A 20,965-nucleotide genomic window follows, 5' to 3' on the forward strand; every position below is an offset into this window, starting at 1 on the left:
TTACAATTTTACCTAAATTGATCTACTTATTCAGTATCATACAAATCAAACTGCTGAGAAATTACTTTATAGAGCTAGAAAAAAAATAACAAAATACATCTGGTTAAGACTTTAAAGGAAATTAATGAAAAAAAAAATGCAAAGGTGGCCTAGCTACAGGAGACCTAAAACTATGTTATAAAGCAGCAGTCATAAAAAAAACCATCTGCTAAGAAATAAAAGTAGTGGGTCAGTGGAACAGAGTTGGTTCACAAGACACAATAGGAAATGACTGTAGGAATCTAGGATTTGATAAACAAAAAGACTCCAGCTTCTAGGATAAGAATTCACTATTTGACAAAAATTGCTGGGAAAATTGGAAAATAGTATGACAGAAACTAGACACAACACCTAATATCCTATATCAAGATAAGATAGAAATAGGTTCATGATTTGGACATAAAGGATGATACTATAAGCAAATTAGGAGAACAAAGGATAGTCAACCTCTCAAATCTATAAAGAAGAAAGGAATTTAAGGCCAAAGAAGAACCAAAGAACATTATGAAATGGAAAAATGGATAATTTTGATTACATTAAACTAAAAAGTTTTTGTACAAACAAAGCCAATGTAGCCAGGATTAGATGGGAAGTAGAAAACTGGAAAAAAAATTTTACATCCAAAGTTTCTGATAAAACCCTCATTTCTAAGATACATAGAGAATTGACTCAATTTATAAGAATACATGCCACTCTTAAGGGATAGATGGTCAAGTAATACGAACAGACAGTTTTCAGATGAAGAAATTAAAGCCATTTCCACTCATATGAAAAAAAATGCTTTAAATCACTATTGATCAGAGAATTACAAATTGAGACAACTCGGAGGTATAACTTCATATCTCTCAGATTGGCTAAGATGAAAGAAAAAGATAATGATAAATGGGCAGAGCCAACATGGTGGAGAGGACACACATATCTATCTGTGCTCTTCCTTTCCCTCAGACTACTTCTTTTATAAAATGCCTCAGAATTAGTGCTTGACTGAAAAAACCTACTAATGTTGGGAGTACAATACATTACCAACAGAAGATATCCTCAAAATTTGCCAGAAAAGGTCTGTTTTTACTCGAGGGCGGGAATGGTGAGGCCTAGTGGAGAGTCAGGAAAGTTGGCAGTGAGAGCAGGAAAGGCAGCTTACCTGAGTAGACCTGAAGAGGAGGAGGGTGGTCTCAGCCAGTGGAAAATTTGTGAGGAGAACTTTACCACAATGTGAGCTATTTTGCTCTGGCAACAAGCCAGTAGATCAACAGAGAAGCTATAAACACAGGGGGTAAAGACTATAACCCTGAATCACTAGAGTCTCTCTGGACCTGGCCACACCCACTCAACACCTGGAGTGACACAGAGTGCAATGGCTGTGCAGACAAAGTGCAGCCATTGCTGTCCCACTGCTGCTTCACTACTACTTCCTATTATCTGTAGAGGAAGCTTGGTAATACCACACTGCCCCAAAAGCAGACCATAGTTGTTTTTTTTGTTTTGTTTTGTTTCTTTTTTGTCAAAATGAGTAAAAAGTTAAAGTGGGCTCTAACTATAGATAGCTTCTATACTGATAGAGAGCAGACTTCAAACCCTGAGGAGACTAAAAACAGACTGTCTCTAGATGAAATCACAAAGGGGGATATGATCTATTTCCCACCACAAAATGTTCTCATAGAAGAAATTTAAAAGGCTCTCACAAGAAAGCTAGAAGAAAAATGGGGAAAGGAAATGGAAGCTTGGCAAGAAGGTCTGATTAAGTCATCCTACTCATTAAAAGATACAATGGATAAAGAAATCAATTCCCTGAAAAACATAATTAGTGAACTGGAAAAAGAAAATAAAATTGATGAAATGGAAAAAAAATTCCATAGAACAAAACAACTCAATTGGACAATTACAAAAAAAAATTTAAAAAGTAAATGAAGAAAATAATTCATTAAATTCATTAAAAATCAGAATTGAACAAATGGAAATGAATGCCTTGAGGAGACACCAAGAATCTGTTAAGCAAAACCAAAAAAATGAAAAAAATTGAAAAAAATGTTAAATACCTACTTGGGAAAACAACAGACCTGGAGAATAGATCTAGGAGAGATAATCTGAGAATTATTGGACTTCCTGAAAATTATGATGAAAAAAACAGCCTAGACACTATTTTTCATGAAATCATCAAAGAGAACTGCCTAGATGTTATAAAAACAGAGGATAAAATAGACATTGAAAGAATTCATCAATCACTTACTGAAAGAGACCCCAAAATCAAAACTCCAAGAAATATTGTGGCTAAATTCCAGAACTATCAGACTAAGGAAAAAATACTACAAGCAGCTAGAAAAAAAAAAAAAAAAAAAACAAAAAAAAAAACAATTCAAATATAAAGGAGCCACAATAAGGATTACTCAGGATCTAGCAGTGTCCATATTAAAAGATCAAAAGGCCTGGAATCTGATATTCCAAAAGGCTAAGGAACTTGGTATGCAGCCAAAATGAGCATTTTTTTCCAGGGAAGAAGATGGGCATTCAATGAAATAGGTGAATTCCATCTATTTATGACTAAAAACTGGAACTAAACAAAAAGTTGGATCTCCAAATACAGGACTCAAGAGAAACATAAAAAGGTAAAAAGAAATCTTGGGAACTATATTTCTGTTATTAGTATACATAAAGAATACATGTATAATTTGGTTTTACTGTTATAATATAAAAAAGAAGCTAGAGGTGGAAAAGAAATTGTACCAGAAAAAGGGAGAAGTGGAGGTACTACATCTCACAAAGAGGCAAAGGAAACCTATTATATGTGAGGATGAACATAGTGTGTGTCTTAACTCTCATAAGAATTGGCTTAAAGAGAAAAAATTAGACATTCTATTAATAGAGAAACCTCATTGAAAAGCGGGAGGGGAAAAGTGAAAAAGGAATGAGTAAGTTAAACAAGGAAAATACAGAAGGAAATACAGAAATTGTGAGGAAAAGGATTAAGAAAAGGGGAGGGACTCTAAGGTGAGGGGAGGGATCCTAAAGAGGCAGGGTTGCATGAGGCAAGTGGTACTCACAAATTTAATACTGGGGAGGGGGATAAAGGGGAAGGAAAGGAGAAAAGCATAAGCTGGGATTAACAAGATAGAAGAGAATACAGAATTAGTAATTTTAACCATAAATGTAAATGGGATAAACTCCTTCATAAAGTGGAGGCAGATAGCAGACTGGATTAAAAGCCAGAATCCTACAATGTGTTATTTATAGGAAACACACTTGAAGCAGGTTGATACATACAGAGTAAAGGTAAAGGATGGAGCAGAATCTACTATATTTCAGGTGAAGTCAAAAAAGCAGGGGTAACCATCCTGATCTCAGATTAAGCAAAAGCAAAAATTGATCTTATTAAAAAACATAAGGAAGGGCACTATATCTTGCTAAAGGGTAGTATAAATAATGAAGCAATATCACTATTAAACATATATGCACCAAGTGGAGTAGCATCTAAATTCTTAAAGGAGAAGTTAAGAGAGCTGCAAGAAGAAATAGATAGCAAAACTATAATAGTGAGAGATCTCAACCTTGCACTCACAGAATTAGATAAATTAAACCACAAAATAAATTAGAAAGAAGTCAAAGAAGTAAATAGAATACTACAAAAGTTAGGTATGATAAATCTTTGAAGAAAATTAAAGGGAGACAGAAAGAAGAATACTTTCTTTTTGGCAGTTCATGGGAACTAAACAAAAATTGGTCATATATTGGGACACAAAGACCTCAAATTCAAATGCAGAAAGGAAGAAATAGTAAATGCATCCTTTTCAGATCACAAAGCAATGAAAATTACATTCAATAAAAAGCCAGGGGAAAATAGACCAAAAAATAATTGGAAACTAAATAATCTCATCCTAAAAAATGATTGGGTGAAACAGCAAATCATAGCCACAATTAATAATTTCACCCAAGAAAATGACAATAATGAGACGTTATACCAAAATATGTGGGATGCAGCCAAAGCAGTAATAAAGGGAAATTTTATATCTCTAGAGGCCTACTTGCATAAAATAGAGAAAGAGGTCAATGAATTGGGCTTGCAACTAAAAAAGCTAGAAAAGGAGCAAATGAAAAACTCCCAAACACTAAACTTGAAATTCTAAAAATAAAAAGAGAGATTAATAAAATTGAAAGTAAAAAAAAACTTGAATTAATAAATAAAACTAAGAGTTGATTCTATGAAAAAAAAAAAACCCAACAAAATAAACCTTTAGTAAATCTGATTTAAAAAAGAAAGAGGAAAATTAAATTGTTAGTCTTAAAAATGAAAAGGGAGAACTCGCCATTAATGAAGAGGAAATTAGAGCAATTATTAGGAGTTACTTTGCCCAACTTTATGCCAATAAATTCAGTAACTTAAATGAAATGGATGAATACCTTCAAAAATATAGCTTGCCCAGATTAACAGATGAAGAAGTAAAGTGGTTAAACAGTCCTATTTTAGAAAAAGAAATAGAATAAGCTATTAATCAACTCCCTAAGAAAAAATCCCCAGGACCAGATGGATTTACATGTTAATTTTACCAAACATTTAAAGAACAATTAACTATAATGCTATATAAACTATTTGAAAAAATAGGGATCGAAGGAGTCCTACCAAATTCCTTTTATGAAACAGACATGGTACTGATACCTAAACCAGGTAGGTTGAAAACAGAGAAAGAAAATTATAGACCAATCTCCCTAATGAATATTGATGCAAAAATCTTAAATTAAATATTAGCAAAAAGATTATAGAAAATCAGCCCCAGAATAATACACCATGACCAAGTAGGATTTATACCAGGAATGCAGGGCTGGTTCAATATTAGGAAAACTACTAGCATAATTGACTATATCAATAACCAAATTAACACAAGCCATATGATCATCTCAATAGATGCACAAAAAGCATTTGATAAAATCTAACACCCATTCCTAATAAAAACATGAGAATATAGGAATAAATGGACTTTTCCTTAAAATAGTCAGGAGCATCTATTTAAAACCATCAATAAGCATCATATGTAATGAGGATAAACTGGCACCATTCCCAATAAGATCAGGAGGGAAACAAGGTTGCCCACTATCACCATTACTATTCGGTATTCTATTAGAAATGCTAGCTTCGGCAATAAGAGTTGAGAAAGAGATTAAAGGAATTAGAGTAGGCAATGAGGAAACCAAATTATCATTCTTTGCAGATGATATGATGGTATACTTGGAGAACCCCAGAGATTCTACTAAAAAGCTATTAGAAATAATCCACAACTTTAGCAAAATTGCAGGATAGAAAATAAATACATATAAATCATCAGCATTTTTATACATCACCAACAAAATCCAACAGCAAGAAATACAAAGAGAAATTCCATTTAAAAAAACTGTCAATAGCATAAAATATTTGGGAATCTATTTGCCAAAGGAAAGTCAGGAACTATATGAGCAAAACTACAAAACACTTTCCACACAAATAAAGTCAGATCTAAACAATTGGAAAAATATTAAGTGCTCTTGGGTAGGCCAAGCAAATATAATAAAGATGATAATAGTACCTAAACCAATCTGTTTATTTAGTGCTATACTGATCAGCCTCCCAAGAAACTATTTTAATGACCTAGAAAAAATAACAACAAAATTCATATGGAAGAACAAAAGGTCAAGAATTTCAAGGGAACTAATAGAAAAAAAAAAATCAAATGAAGGAGGCCTACCTGTACCTGATCTAAAACTATATTACAAAGCAGCGGTCCCCAAAACCATTTGGTATTGGCTAAGAAATAGATTAGTTGATCAGTGGAATAGGTTAGGTTTACAGGACAAAATAGTCAATAACTATAGAAATCTATTATTTGACAAACCCAAAGAGTCCAACTTTTGGGATAAGAATTCACTATTCGACAACTGCTGGGAAAACTGATTAGTATGGCATGGACCCACACTTAACACCGTATACCAAGATAAAATCAAAATGGGTTCACGATTTAGGCATAAAGAACTAGATTATAAATAAATTAGAAGAACATAGGATAGTTTTACCTCTCAGACTTGTGGAGGAGGAAGGAATTTATGACCAAAGAAAGAATAAGAGATCATTATTGATCACAAAATAGAAAATTTTGATTATATCAAGAAAAGATAATGATAAATATTGGAGGGGATGTGAAAAAACAGAGACACTAATATATTGTTGGTGGAATTGTAAACTGATCCAACCATTTCGGAGAGGTGGCTGCCCAAACTACTGCCCAAAGTAAAAAAAAACTTGAATTAATAAATAAAACTAAGAGTTGATTCTATGAAAAAAAAACCCCAACAAAATAGATAAACCTTTAGTAAATCTGATTTAAAAAAGAAAGAGGAAAATTTAATTGTTAGTCTTAAAAATGAAAAGGGAGAACTCCTGCCCAATGCATCCTTTTTAGATCACAAAGCAATGAAAATTACATTCAATAAAAAGCCAGGGGAAAATAGACCAAAAAATAATTGGAAACTAAATAATCTCATCCTAAAATATGATTGGGTGAAACAGCAAATCATAGCCACAATTAATTGTGGCTCGGAACTACTGCCCAAAAGGCTATCAAACTATGCAGACCCTTTGATCCAGCAATGTCTCTACTGAGTATCCCAAAGAGATCATAAAAAAAGGGAAAAGGACCTATCTGTGCAAACATGTTTGTAGCAGTCCTTTTTGTAATGACAAGGAACTGGAAAGTGAGTGGATGCCCATCATTTGGGAATGGCTGAATTGGTATGGTATATACTGGAGAGAACCATTTGTGTTTAGAGAGAGGACTATGTGGACCAAATGTGGGTCACAACATAATATTTTCACCTTTTTTTTTGGTTGCTATTGTTTGCTTGCTTCTTTTTTTCTTTCTCATTTTTTTCCCTCTGATATTATTTTTCTTGTGCAGCATGACAAATATGGAAATAAGTTTAGGGGAAATGCACATATTTAACTTATACTGGATTATTTGTTGTCTTGGGGAGTGGGAAGGTAAGGAAGGAGGGAGAAAAATTTAGAACACAAAGTTTTGCAAAGGTGAATGTTGAAAACTATCTTTGCATATATTTTGAAAAATAAAAAAATTATTTTTTAAAAAACAGATATAGAAATAACAAAATCTTAGAATTTTCTAAGAAGTTGCCTTTGGCATTTTTTATTTGAGACTCAAAGCCAAATAATAAGATTATTCTTTTGTACCAATGTACAAAATTGAAATCTTCAAAAGAATTTCAAGTGAAAAAATGTGGACTTATTTTTTTATAGATAAGAGACAATGAAGTTATTAAAATGAAGCACTTTGAAAAATACCTTCAAGAAACTGAAGAACCTAAACATTTTTTTTTGACAAGAAGAAAGTAATATACTTTTTCAAGCAAAAACATTCATACAAACTGTAAACTTCTCAAATGTGTAAAATGATGTGAAGATATGAGATGAAAGAAACTGAAAATAATTTTAAAAGAAAAATTACAGAGCAGTGACCTCCAGGTGACCAATTTATTCTAGAGACAAAGTGATATATTTGATCTGATCATTGACATTTCTTGACCTCAAAGAAAACCTAATTATTATTATTATTTTCTGCAGGAAGTACAACAATATTAAGGTGTACTACTCTGTGGGCATCATTACCCTTTAATCACAAAAAATTAGCATTTACCAAAGGATGAATTTAAATGTAATTAATGTCAACTACAGATGTTTGGTTGCCTATGGCAACTGTGACTTCAAAATGATTTTGAATTCACTCACTTTTCTGATAAACTTACTTAGGCTATAAACATTTAAAAATTCTTAGTCCTACAAGATCTATTTAATCTTTATAATAATATTTAAAAATTCATTTATGCCTCAATATGTATACATGCAATGCCCACCATTTCCCTCAAGCTTTCTATTTCCTATTTATAGTATAGATCTTATATTTAATGTGCTTAGTAGCACTGGTTCTTAGGTAAAAATTAAAAAAGAATATCAGTGTCAATATGGGTTGAGGAGGAAGGTATCTTCTCTTCCTCCTCCTCACCATTCTGCAATGCTTCATTTCTTTATATCTCCTATAGCAGGGAGTTTTACTATGAATATTTTATCCCTTCTATCCCCATTTTAATTGATCTATGGCACTGTACAATAGTGGAGTGAGGGCTGGTCTTACTGTTAGGAACAGTGAGTTTAAGTCCAACCTCTAATATAGCTTTGCTATGGGACTGGGCAAATCAGAATTCTCACAGAGCAGTAGAGTCAAAAGAAAAGGCAAATATGACATTGAAATATTTTATTTTTAAAACATTAAAAAAATCAACTTTATATAGCAAATACTATAAGTATTACATAGTTAGAAAACAATAAAGAATCACCTTCATCTATATTATATAAGTAAATATTATCTATGAAAAAAGTGTTCACCTTGATTACAGATTAGTAAAACAAAAACCCATTTTCCTTAGCCAAGGATGCATACTTGGAATTAATTAATTTTAAATATAATTAATCACTAACTTTAATGAAATAGGGATATTCCAAGAAAATATCTTTATGGACAGAAATGATTATTTATGCTATTCTTAAAGAAAACAGATAAAATCTTTCTGAAAAATCAATTTAAGATTATAGTCTTAAATATCTTTGGGGAATCAGAGGCTATGTTTGAAAAGGTGTGAGATTTAAATAAAAGTCATCTTAATAAAATTTAAGAAAAGATTCACAGTGTAAAATACCCACTCTGAAAGGCATAAAAATTTTCATTAAATATTCAAAGGTCTGGGGGGGAAAACCAAACCAAAACATTTCCTAATAAGACTGCTTTAGCATAGTGGAAAATATGCTAGATATGGTGCTGGATTTTAGGTTCAAATTCTATCCATATACCTTAATATCACTGTCATCCGGGGCCAGCCATTTCACCCCTTGTTCTCCTTGTCTTCTCTGCAGTCTCTCACATGGCTGATTCCCCTCTTCTACAAACTCTCCTCTCCAGGTTTTTGTGATATTGCCATTTCTAATCAAAAGTCAATGCACATGCTGTAGTTTCTGCTTTGTAATAACCCTCATGTATGCTTCCTCTCTTCTTAAGTAGAGTATAACTTTATATATTCCCACATCACCTTACATTTATGCAATTGAAATAACCTGCTGATTGATCTTCCTGACTCAAAGGTCACCCAACTTCAGATCATCCTCCACTAAACTATAAAATTAATCTTCCTAAAACACAGGTCTTATCCTTTCACTTCCCTTCACCCATCCTCCACTGCACATTCAAAACTTCACTGCCTATTACCTCCAGGACCAAATATAAAATCTCCTGATGGTTTCAAATGCATCTTAATCTGGACTCCTATTCTTCTAGTTTTCTTATATTTTACTTCACATACACTGCAATACAATGACTCTCTGTCTCTATCTGTTCCTCCCCCTCTCTCTCCTTCCTTCCTTCCCTCCCCCCTTCCTCCCCTGCTCATCTCTCTTTTCCAACTAGTCTAGTTTCCTTCAAGTTTCTCAGCTAAAACCTCACATCTATAAGATGCCTTTTCTAGTTGTGCTTGGTCTTAAGAGTCCTTATTCTGAGATTACCTCCATTTTTTTTTTTTTTTTTTGGTATATATCTTATCTGTACCAAACTGTTTGCATGATGTTTCCCTATTAACCTGTGAAATCCTTGATAGCGAAGACTGTTTTTGCTTCTTTCCTTTTGTTTTTGGCTTTTCTTTGTATTCCAGTTCTCTACCTACTGTGCTACCTGGTTACCTCTATTTCTGGCCTCTATTTAAAGTACAAGTGAACACATTAGCACTATTAGAAAATATCATTTGTCTTTGATCAAAATAACAAGTATTTTTACTTTCCCATTAAGAGAAATGATATTCTAAATTCTTGAATCATATTAGTAATAAACTATATTGCTAATTAACATCACCTGCACTTTGTGCAGACATAAAAGTAACAATTGATAACAATGATTACAATATAGTAGATGCTTAATAAATGCAGTTGATTGATCTGAGGGCCTGTTACTTCATCTGAAAAAATGAAGACTTCAAAGGTCACTTCCAGATCTAAGTTTATGATCTTAAGATTCTAAAACAACACATCAAATATGGTTTGGCTAACTACTAAAAGATTTTTGTAAGACTTCTATTAAGGCTAATTATCTTTTCTCAAATAAACAACAGGACACTTTTGATCATGATTTACCAAAAGGCATTTCATTAATCCTAGTCTGGTTTGGAGACAACAGAAAAGAAAAATAAAAGTCTTACTGGAGAAGCAATTCTGGAAATAAATAGATTTTCCTCTCCCCTTAAAATTAAACATTTCTCTAGGATCAATGAAAAATGTTAGAAAACAGTCTCTTTTTTTGTGTAAAAACAGATGAATTTTTCTAAAAAATGGCCATGATAAAAACTGGTGTTGCCTGCATGCTAAGGAAGAATCTAAAGGAACTATAAAGTGTTTCAAAATAAACTTTGTGTTTACTAAGAGGATAAGTACTGATGCTGATTATACAGAATGAGTAACAACTATCTTAAAGATTACCTAAATTAATTTTGGTGAAATAAATTTCTACCTATTTTCATATAATTAAAAAAAAAAGATCCAATCCAGATGACACTTTATAATAATTCTATTATAAATTATTATGGACAAGTATCTGCAATTTATCCTTAACAGATTATCAAGAAAATGAAATTATAAAGTGAAGTTTACTCTATTTAATTAACTCACGATAAGTGCTCTGCTTAACTAATCACTGAATACAATGTAATAAAAGAGAAAGTATCATAATGAAAAAGTAAGATCTATTCTTTCCTGCCTTGACAAAAGTTAACTAGATTTTAATTCCTGTTTTACAGTTCCTCTGAAGGAAAAAAAAATGGCCACAAAGTTTATAGTTATAAGTAATTGTATATGAATTAAAATATTCCATATAATTACGTGTAAATTAAAACAAATCAGAACCAAAGTGTGCAGAATACATTTCTATCACATATTTCATATTTACTTACTTAAATAAACTCTTGAGTTTGGTCTATAAGGGGGAAGACAACGGAATAAGTTTTTATTAAGTGCCTATGGATCAAGCACTATGCTAAGCATTTTATAAATTTTATCTTTTGATCCTCAACAGCAACCCTGGGAGGTAGATGTTATGATTCCCTCCATTTTATAGTTCAGGAAACTGAGGCAGATAGAAGTTAAGTGATTTGCTCAAGGTCATACAATTACTAAATGTCTGAAGTTAAATTTGAATTTAGGTCCTCTTGACTCCACCCCCAATTCTCTATCTTTGTGTTGTACCTCTATTTAAAATAATGCAGCAGCATAGGAGATACTGAATAAATGTTATGTTTGTCCTTGATCAAAATAATAGGTATTTTCATTTTAATATTAAGAGCAAAGATATTCCAAATGCTTGAGTCCTATCAGTTATACATTGTATATTGCTAGTTATTTTGCACTTTGTAACAGATTTAAAAGTAACATTTGTTAAGTGCTACTTCTAAGAAATGCAGCATAATAGTACATTATTTTAAGTCATTAAAAGATTATATTAAGGAAGAAGTTGGAGCTTTAACTACTGATTAGCAAAGTTATTAATAATATTAATAGTTTCATTTGAATTCTTTCCTAACCCTTTCCTTCAGTTTTATACAGTGATAACTTGAATTTCATATTTAATAAATTAAAACTATGATTAGGTTCAAAATATTTTTCATTTGAATTTGAAAAAAAAAATCCTTTTTCCATTGGTGAGAACTTGAAAAAAATCCTTTATCTCATTTTTCCCAGAACCTCAGCTTGGAGGAAAAGTCCCAAACTGACATTCCTGATTCTCCAACTACTGTGCCTCACTTATGTATACTTTTCTCCAGCCCCACTTTTCAGTTTCCCTTTTATAGGAAATCTATATTATTAGAACATAAGCTCCTAAGGGAAAAAGTCTTGTTTTTTGCTTTAATTTGTGTAACACCAACACTTAGGAAACTACTTAACATGTAGTCTGAAGTTAGAAAGACCAGAGTTCAAATTTGACTTCAGATACTTATTGGCTGGGTAATGATGGGCAAGTTTATTTGTTTTATTATTGTATTGTTATATGTATTGTTAAGTAATAAATTTTTTGGTTAAATTAGGAAACTTATGGAATGAAGAAAAAAAATTTCTTAGTTGTCTATCTCTCTTTAAATTTCCATTGACAACTGTAGAATATCATAATTTTTAGAATACCCATAAAAATTTAGTAGTTGGTACTCTAACCATGGGACCTTTGTCTAATGTCCAGTAAAGTGGCACACTCTTGAAAGAAGCAAAATGTATCAATACTAACACTTCCGCTATAAATAAAAGCAAATTTTTTTTTAAAATCAGTTAAAGGATAGTCCTTGGAGAGACAAATAAAGCAATTTTCTTTCATTTTAAACCAAAAGAAAAAGAAACATAATTTTGAGAAAATTTGGCTATTTCATCTTGCAATGATGATGATGCACAATTGCCAAATGACTAACATGAAGAAAAACTTGCCAAATGATTACATGAAGAAAAACTATGGAAAGATGTCCATACATGAGTCACCACTGTTCAGTACATAAAGTCAGAAAGAAATGGTACAAAGAGTTTAACAAAATCCACCCAATCAAGTCAACATATACTTTGATATCTAATATTCTAGATATGAAGGGTACACACAAAGGAGATAAAAAGGATACATTGTTATTAGGACATGAAAAGGCCTAAGGTTTATATATTGCATAATCTTAATTCCTATTTTTCTGAATACTAATCTTAAGAAGCAATACAGAAGATGTTAGACATGATAATCACAAGACATTATTATGAACTGTCAACTTATTATTGACAACAAAAGTCAAAATAAACATAACCATGATAAGATCAGATGATAGATATAGATATGAAACAGGCCGTACAAGTTACTGATTCTAACTCCTTCTCTACTCCTCATTTTAGAATTGAGGATACTGAGATGACCTCCAGAAGGCTATTCAGATTAAGATGAGAAGAAATAAATAGGCTATAATTTGCACTACAAGAGAAATATCCATAGCAATAAGATCATAAATCCATTTAAGTACTAAAAAATAGCCATATTAAAGTAATTACATATAAAATATTTATTTTAAAATTTGGATTAAGCAATTTGAAGTAGGAGGATTTCATTTTAAAACCATACTTTCACAGAAGAAATAACAGAAATATGTTGCTAATGTTGGATTAGGAGAAGGGATATAACTTTATAAAGTGATAGCAAAATATTTCCAAGAAATTCCTCATAAAATAAATAGAAAATAAGAGTAACAGTATGGACTATTTTAGAGTTCTTAAATTTCAAAAAAATTTTAATTTCACATGCAGTTACTCTAAATGTTCAGTCACATAATTTAAAAATATTCTGAGTATTTCCTCAATTTTCAAAGAGGAGGTTACTGATTATATGAGTACTATCACTAAGAACTGTGAGAATAAATAAAGTAGACTGGCACCATCCTCCTTTTTATTACTTGTCCACCTTCTGTCACTCTGAGAACAAATAGGGGTGGAGTTTTCAGAGATATTAAGGAAGCAAAAAATTCTCGAGTAAGAAAGGAATAGATTAGAATTACCTACCTATTGAGTTTTAGTCCCCCCAAAATCTTCCTGAGTAACTCTGATATCCTACAGATTGGGTAATGGGCAATTTTCTCAGAAGAGTCACTTCAGATTCTATTGGATATGGCAGCAGGAACAAAAGAGAACCATTTCCCCCTCACAAACCCTCTAAAACAAGAGTATCCAGACACTCCTCTCAAATTGAATCTTGTTTGAGGTTTACCTCAACTATGTGTAAATTCACTGTGATCAATACTAAAGTACTATCTACTATTAGTACTAGTAAAAAAGAAAAATTCAAAATAATAATAATAATAAGCTAATATTACATAGCCCTTTAAAGTTTGGAAAATGCTGTCCATACGTTATCTCATTTGATCTTTAAAACAATCCAGTGAAGTAAGTGTTATCCATTTTACAGATGAGGCTTAAGTTACTGAGAGGTTAAATAACTTACCCAGGATCACACAACTAGAGGATACATGAAGTGTAATTCAAATTCAGGGCTTTCTCAAACTAAATCCTCTTCTTTATACACTCAGTCACCTAGTTGACTTAAATTTGATTGAAAAAGAGTACGGTGCTTTTAAAGAAAATCTTGAACTATGAAAACACATCTGTGAGCTTGTGACCAGTAGATTAAAAAAGTAATAATCATAGAGAAGTACATATTCCTTATAGCAAGGAAAGAAAATGTATTAGATTTTAGGTACATGGATGAGACAGTAAAAGGTAAACCTTTACAGCATTCTGAGAGTCAGCACACTGATTTTGTACAAGAAGCAAGAAAATGATATTGCAAGACTACTGATCTCTTATGAGAAACAGCTTGCCCACAGTTCACTTATTTTTAAATGATCAGAACTGCTTCATCGCAAGGAAAACACAGTGAAGACCCCTTCTATACAGGTACTCTTGGGAGTTTTTTCTACTACTGTGCTGTGTTTTTGGACTACTGACATAAACACTGTGAAAAAATGACTAGAAAGTCTGGACAAGTGCCATGGAAAACAATGTCCCATAAATTCTGAGTTTTGTAACCCTGCCAATGAAAGTTTGAGAGCTAGCATAATTAGAAGAGAGTTCCAGTAAAGGTTTATGTTATCTAAAATTTAAAATTTTTTAGATCTGGATTTAATGATTATTTCATTGGTGTAGGAAATTCCCAATGAGGACACATGTCCTAGCAATATACATCTGCAACTTAAGAGACTTCCAGGGCACTACTCAGTAGAATATATCAAAAGGCCTTGAACCCCACATGTTTCGGACTTTAAGATATGATGCCTTAAAATTCATCATATTTAAATAAAATTCTTCTATCCCTAAAGGCACACCTAAAAATCAAATGATTAAATAGTTACTGGTAAATTTCACATTTTTTAATTCTTAGAGAACATGCAAAATGTTATCAAGTTAAGAAACAATATGCAATCAAATTTATTTTTTGATTAAGGGGATTCCAGATTTGGATAAAATGCCCTTTTAAAATCTTGGAAATTATGTTCTTATTTATAATGGACTGAACTTTTCAATGACAGATATGGAGACCAATCATTAGCTTCACTTTATAGAAATAATCAAAAATAGCACCAATATTTATACAATGTACACTGTCATTTAATTACATCACTATCTACTTACCCGCCCAACAGTATCTGTGGCTGACTAGATACATTTGTGACACCAAAAATATCAGGGATTAAATCACCATTGAAACTAAAATGAAAAAGAATGAAAAGAAATTAAGTATGTTCTAGAAATTTTATTGAAATTTCACTGTCATTTTAAAGGGAAAGATTATAGTTGCTTCCTTATTAGTACTATCTTTGGAAATTTATTTTATAATCTAAAATCATCTAGTTTATACCCTAAAGGCATTCAGAGAAATAATCATGTATAAAAATCAACACAGTCACTTAGGATAGAGGATGTAAAGTAAATCAAACAGACAAAAAAGTTACATTGAGAGATATACAAATGTTAATAACCCTAACAATAATCATAATAATCATAGGATGCAAAGAATCTTTAGTTGTAAGGAACCTTAGATATAAAATTTTGATATAAAGCCAGTATCACCCCCTATAATATCACTGACAAGGTTTTATGTAGACTCTGTTGAACACCTCCAGTACCAGGGTAGTTTATTCTAAATACAGATAGTTCTACTTAAATTCTTTACATAGAAAAAAATATTTGAATTGTGGTCAGTCATCTTTTTCATTGTTTCTTTCAGGGCAATAGTATCCATCACATTTAAATATCATAACTAGTTCAGTCACTCCCTTCTTTAGATCCCCCCCTTTTTTTTTTAATAGCCTTTTATTTACAGGATATATGCATGGGTAACTTTACAGCATTAACAATTGCCAAACCTCTTGTTCCAATTTTTCACTTCTTACCCCCCCACCCCCTCCCCTAGATGGCAGGATGACCAGTAGATGTTAAATATATTAAAATATAAATTAGATACACAATAAGTATACATGACCAAACCGTTATTTTGCTGTACAAAAAGAATCAGACTCTGAAATATTGTACAATTAGCTTGTGAAGGAAATCAAAAATGCAGGTGTGCATAAATATAGGGATTGGGAATTCAATGTAATGGTTTTTAGTCATCTCCCAGAGTTCTTTTTCTGGGCATAGCTAGTTCAGTTCATTACTGCTCCATTAGAAATGATTTGGTTGATCTCGTTGCTGAGGATGGCCTGGTCCATCAGAACTGGTCATCATATAGTATTGTTGTTGAAGTATATAATGATCTCCTGGTCCTGCTCATTTCACTCAGCATCAGTTCGTGTAAGTCTCTCCAGGCCTTTCTGAAATCATCCTGTTGGTCATTTCTTACAGAACAGTAATATTCCATAATATTCATATACCACAATTTATTCAGCCATTCTCCAACTGATGGACATCCATTCAGTTTCCAGTTTCTAGCCACTACAAAAAGGGCTGCCACAAACATTCGTGCACATACAGGTCCCTTTCCCTTCTTTATAATCTCTTTGGGATATAATCCCAGTAGTAACACTGCTGGATCAAAGGGTATGCACAGTTTGATAACTTTTTGAGCATAGTTCCAAACTACTCTCCAAAATGGTTGGATTCGTTCACAACTCCACCAACAATGCATCAATGTCCCAGTTTTCCCGCATCCCCTCCACTTCAGATCCCTTTTTGACACCAGAAAAAGAGTTCTCAATATTTTTGTGAGAGATTGTTTTGCTAAGATTAATTGCTGCCTTAATCTGTACTCCTACTAATTCGTCTTTTTCTCATATCCCCTTCCCTCCTATTTCCCTGCTGAAAGATATATTTTTGTGCCCAACATTGTGTGTATTCTTCTCTCCTTTGATCAGTTCAGATAAAGGTTCAAATGTCAGTCACTTTCCCCTCCATCCCCACCTTTCTCTCTTCTAACTGTCATCCCCACAAGGCCTCATCACTTCACACTTAGCCTGATGCCATCTGACTCTAATAAGTCTCTTCCCACTTCAATACACATTCCATTCAGCAGCCAAAGTAATTTTCAAAGAGTGAAGGTCTGATGATGCATATCACTCCTCATATCCTACCCAATAAACTTCAATGGCTCCCTAATATCTCCAAGATTCTTTAAGTCCCAACTAGAATTTATCTTCTACAGAAAGTCTTTCCCAACTCCTCTTAATTTTAGAATTTACCCTTTACTAATAATTTTCCATTTAACCTATACAAAGCTTCTTTGTACATGTATTTGTTTATTGCCTTCCCTATTGCCTCTTTTTTTCTGTTTTTAAAACTGCCTAATCTCACAGTAGGTACTTAATAAATGCTTAATGACTATGTAGACATCTACTTGTACCCTGATTTTGAGATAATTATCCCCCTAATCTTCCTCCCCCTATCAATGTCTTTCTTTTCCTCTCTCTTTCCATTCTTCTTTTAAGATTATCAAGGCATAACAGAACCACTCCCAAGTCTAATTAGATTCCTTCTATAATCCCTGATAATAGGATTCAGAAGAGATACATTTTTATCTACCCATACTAGAATGTAAATAGTATTTCTTTCTATAGTCCTTTATCATTATGTGTTTATGTTTATTTTTTAATGTTTCTCTTAACTTCTGTGTGTTTAACTTCAAAGTTTCTATATAACTCTGGTCTTTTCATTAGGAATGCTTTAAAATTTCATATTTCTTCAAAAGTCTAATTTTCTCCTCGATATAATTATACTCTATTTTTCTGGTAAGTTGTTTTTATCTGTAAATCTATATCTTTTGCTTTTTAGGAATACTGCATTCCAAGATCTTCTCTCCTTTAAAGTATAGCTGATAAATTATATGTGATCCTGACTGCAGTTCCTTGGAACTTTTTATTCTCCCTCTGGCTGCTTGTATTATTTTTGTTTTGATTAGAAAACTCTGGATTTTGGTTATAATGTTCCTATAAGTTTATTTAATTAATGATACTTAAATTTTTTTTCCTCTTCCATTTGTTTTTCAAGTCCCTTGTTTTTGTTATGAAATATCTTACATTTTCTTCTTTCTTCATTTTTAATATTTCTTATTTTCTCATAGAAACATTGATTATATTTGTTCCATTCTAATTTCCAGGGGATTAGTTACTTGGACAAAGTTTTGTATCTCCTGTGCAAACTATAAAAATTCCTTCCACTTCTTTCTTCCATAGCTCTCATTTTTTCTCTATTTTTTTCCCTCTAGCATCTCATGCAATTGATGAAACATTTTTTGACTCTTCTAAACCTCTTGCTTCATGTCTTCTAGGAATTCTAGTAGAATTTCAATTTGTACCTAATCTGTGTTTTGAGGCTTTACTTAGATGTTTTGGAGTCATTGTCTTCTTGTGGGTTTGTATCATGAATATCCTTGTCACAATAGCTTTTCTTTTTCTTACATGATAAAATATTTTTTGGGTCATTTACTTATTTTTCCAGCTTACTTCTGACCTTGCACTTGATATTAAGGTCAAGGAATGTCCTGCTAATTTCTTGGGTTAGTGAGCATTGTGTTGTTACAGGGTCTTCAGAACATCTCAAACCGGGAAACTGCATTTTCAATGTTTTCCAAGTGGTCTGATCCAGGGTGAAGTCTGATTGTTAGAACTTTACAGGTTCTTGATCTGGGTTTGGATATGTGCAAAAGCAGAATGCTGTTTGACTCAGTCACTATCAAGCAGCTTAGAAAATCACTTAACTTAGACTGATAGAATTGCAGTTTCCCCTTTGGTGTGGCATTCATGCTCTGTCATTCTTCTGTAAGTCTAAAGGCTTTAGAGATACATCATTGTCTTCCTTCTGAATTTGCTCTTTTCTGTATAATACAGAGCCTTGTACTGGGGTCAGAAAATAGATAGGGGGCTCTTTTAGATCTGTGACCCTGGAACTGAGTGGTGGATAACAAAGTTGCGAGTTGATATTTCCCCCCCAGCAAAGTATCCCAATACGTGTCTGGGGGTGCTCCAACATAGATCACGGATCTCCACTTTCTTTTGTACTATTTTTTCCTTTAGTACCAGAATGTCCACATACAGAGCTCCTGGCCTGACTCCGTCCCTCTCAGTCTCTCCATAAAGAGCATGATTCACTATTACTTTGTCTTGGATTTCCCCATTAGAATTTGTTCTGGTATATTTTCTAGATTTATTTGGAGAAATTTGCTGTACTTCTGGCTTCTTAAATAAATTCTATCTCCTCCCCCCCCCCCCCCCCCCTTCACTCTAGCATATCAGGATGTTTTTCAAGTATCATTGAGCAGTCAAGCTAACCTAGCTGAAGCATCAAATTACTTAAAAGAAAGACAGAAAGATTTGTTGTGTAAATCAAGTCAACAACGAACCAATCAACTAACAGTTAAGTTACTTGCTAATCATCTGCTCTGTACCATGAATTGTGTTAAGATGCTGGGGATACAGAAAAAGTCAAAAAATAGTCCCTGTCCTAAAGGAGCTCCCTCCATCCCCATCCCATTTTGATCAATATCTTCCTTCAGATGCTAGTAGAGACAGACTAGGATCCTGAACCCCAGAGCCTTCAGAATAGCAATGTTCCACAAACACCTGCTTCTAGCCCAGTTACTATAGCCATCATTGAGGGGAGAAATCATTAGAAAGAAGGATCCCCATCTTCCTCTTCACCACAGCAACAACAGCTGACCAATTGCTACCAACAGATAGGTACACGAACCCTGGTATCACCCTCCAGACTACTAGTTCTGCTTCTAGCCTAGACTTTTACACCCATCATACAAGAAAACAACCCCCAAAGAGAAAGGACTGGCCATTCCCATCTTCTACTGACCAAGCTCTACTGACAGAGGGATATGCCAGTCTAGCTGAAGCACCAGAGTACACTGGCAGGATTAGAGGCAAAATGTGCCAAGCAAGTCAAACCACCACAACTACCTTTACTATCATCTGCCATCAGACCCTGATACTGACAACCCAGGAAACTGATTCCAAGAGCCTTAACGATAGCTTTGTTTTAAGCCTGGTACCCTCAACTATCATTCTAGAAATCAAACTCTGGTAAATGCTGTGTGCCAATTACTCCTTCAGGTACTAAACTACAACTACTGAAAATGCAGAATAGAAAAAAAAATTCTTGCTCCCAAAGTGTTTGGCACCATTAAATAGTTCATCATCAAAAACTGATATGATTTTAACAGTGGAAATCACATTAAAGAGGCAACCACATATGCTTTGCTGTTGCATTCTAAGGATTATGGGTCTTTTTCATTAGAACGATAGCTGAAACCTTCTCTATGTGTTCTTTCTTCATTAGAAGATTAGAGCTCACTGGAAATGTCATACTTTTTTATTTTTATCCCTGACATTCAGCACACTGTTTTGTACATAGTAAGTGCTTAATAAATGTTTCATTTATTCATTTACTCATCTTACCCAGAATTGAACATAATTTTCCAGTTATAGCCTAGCTAATTTAGCCTATAATGTGGCTATTATTGCTTATGTTTTGGATATCATACTTCCTTAAATATGTGCTGACAACACATTAGTTTTTTGGACAGTGTCAGTACTCTACTGATTCAATATTTGAGTCGTTCGGTCCATTAGACCTCTAAATCTTTCTTACATAAATAGCTATACCACCCTGCACTTCAGTTGTAGATTTTTAAAAATTGTAAGTAATACTTATCCTTAAAACTTAAATTACAGCAATTCCTGTGAAATTGCATCTTGTTACATTTTGCCCCTCATTATAGCTTGTTTAGATCATTCTGTATCTTGATTTTGCCATTTAGTGAATTAGCTATCCTTGTCAGCTCCATGTCATTTGCAAACATGA

General features: G+C 32.9%; 1 protein-coding gene across 2 annotated transcripts in view; it reads right to left on the minus strand.

Moving 5' to 3' along the window:
• The window catches only part of ITFG1 (integrin alpha FG-GAP repeat containing 1), a 276,139-nt gene that overhangs the window by 230,602 nt on the left and 24,572 nt on the right, over nt 1-20,965 (minus strand). Inside the window, exon 5 of one of the 2 annotated variants that reach the window (XM_003757229.4) lies at nt 15,296-15,370. The exons of the other annotated variant lie outside the window; for it this stretch is intronic. Within the exon in view, the coding sequence (XP_003757277.3) occupies nt 15,296-15,370 (75 nt within the window). The remainder of the gene's footprint in view (nt 1-15,295; nt 15,371-20,965) is intronic. 2 annotated transcript variants of the gene reach the window in all.

Source organism: Sarcophilus harrisii, chromosome 2, assembly GCF_902635505.1.
Source record: "Sarcophilus harrisii chromosome 2, mSarHar1.11, whole genome shotgun sequence".
Lineage (NCBI taxonomy): Eukaryota > Metazoa > Chordata > Mammalia > Dasyuromorphia > Dasyuridae > Sarcophilus > Sarcophilus harrisii.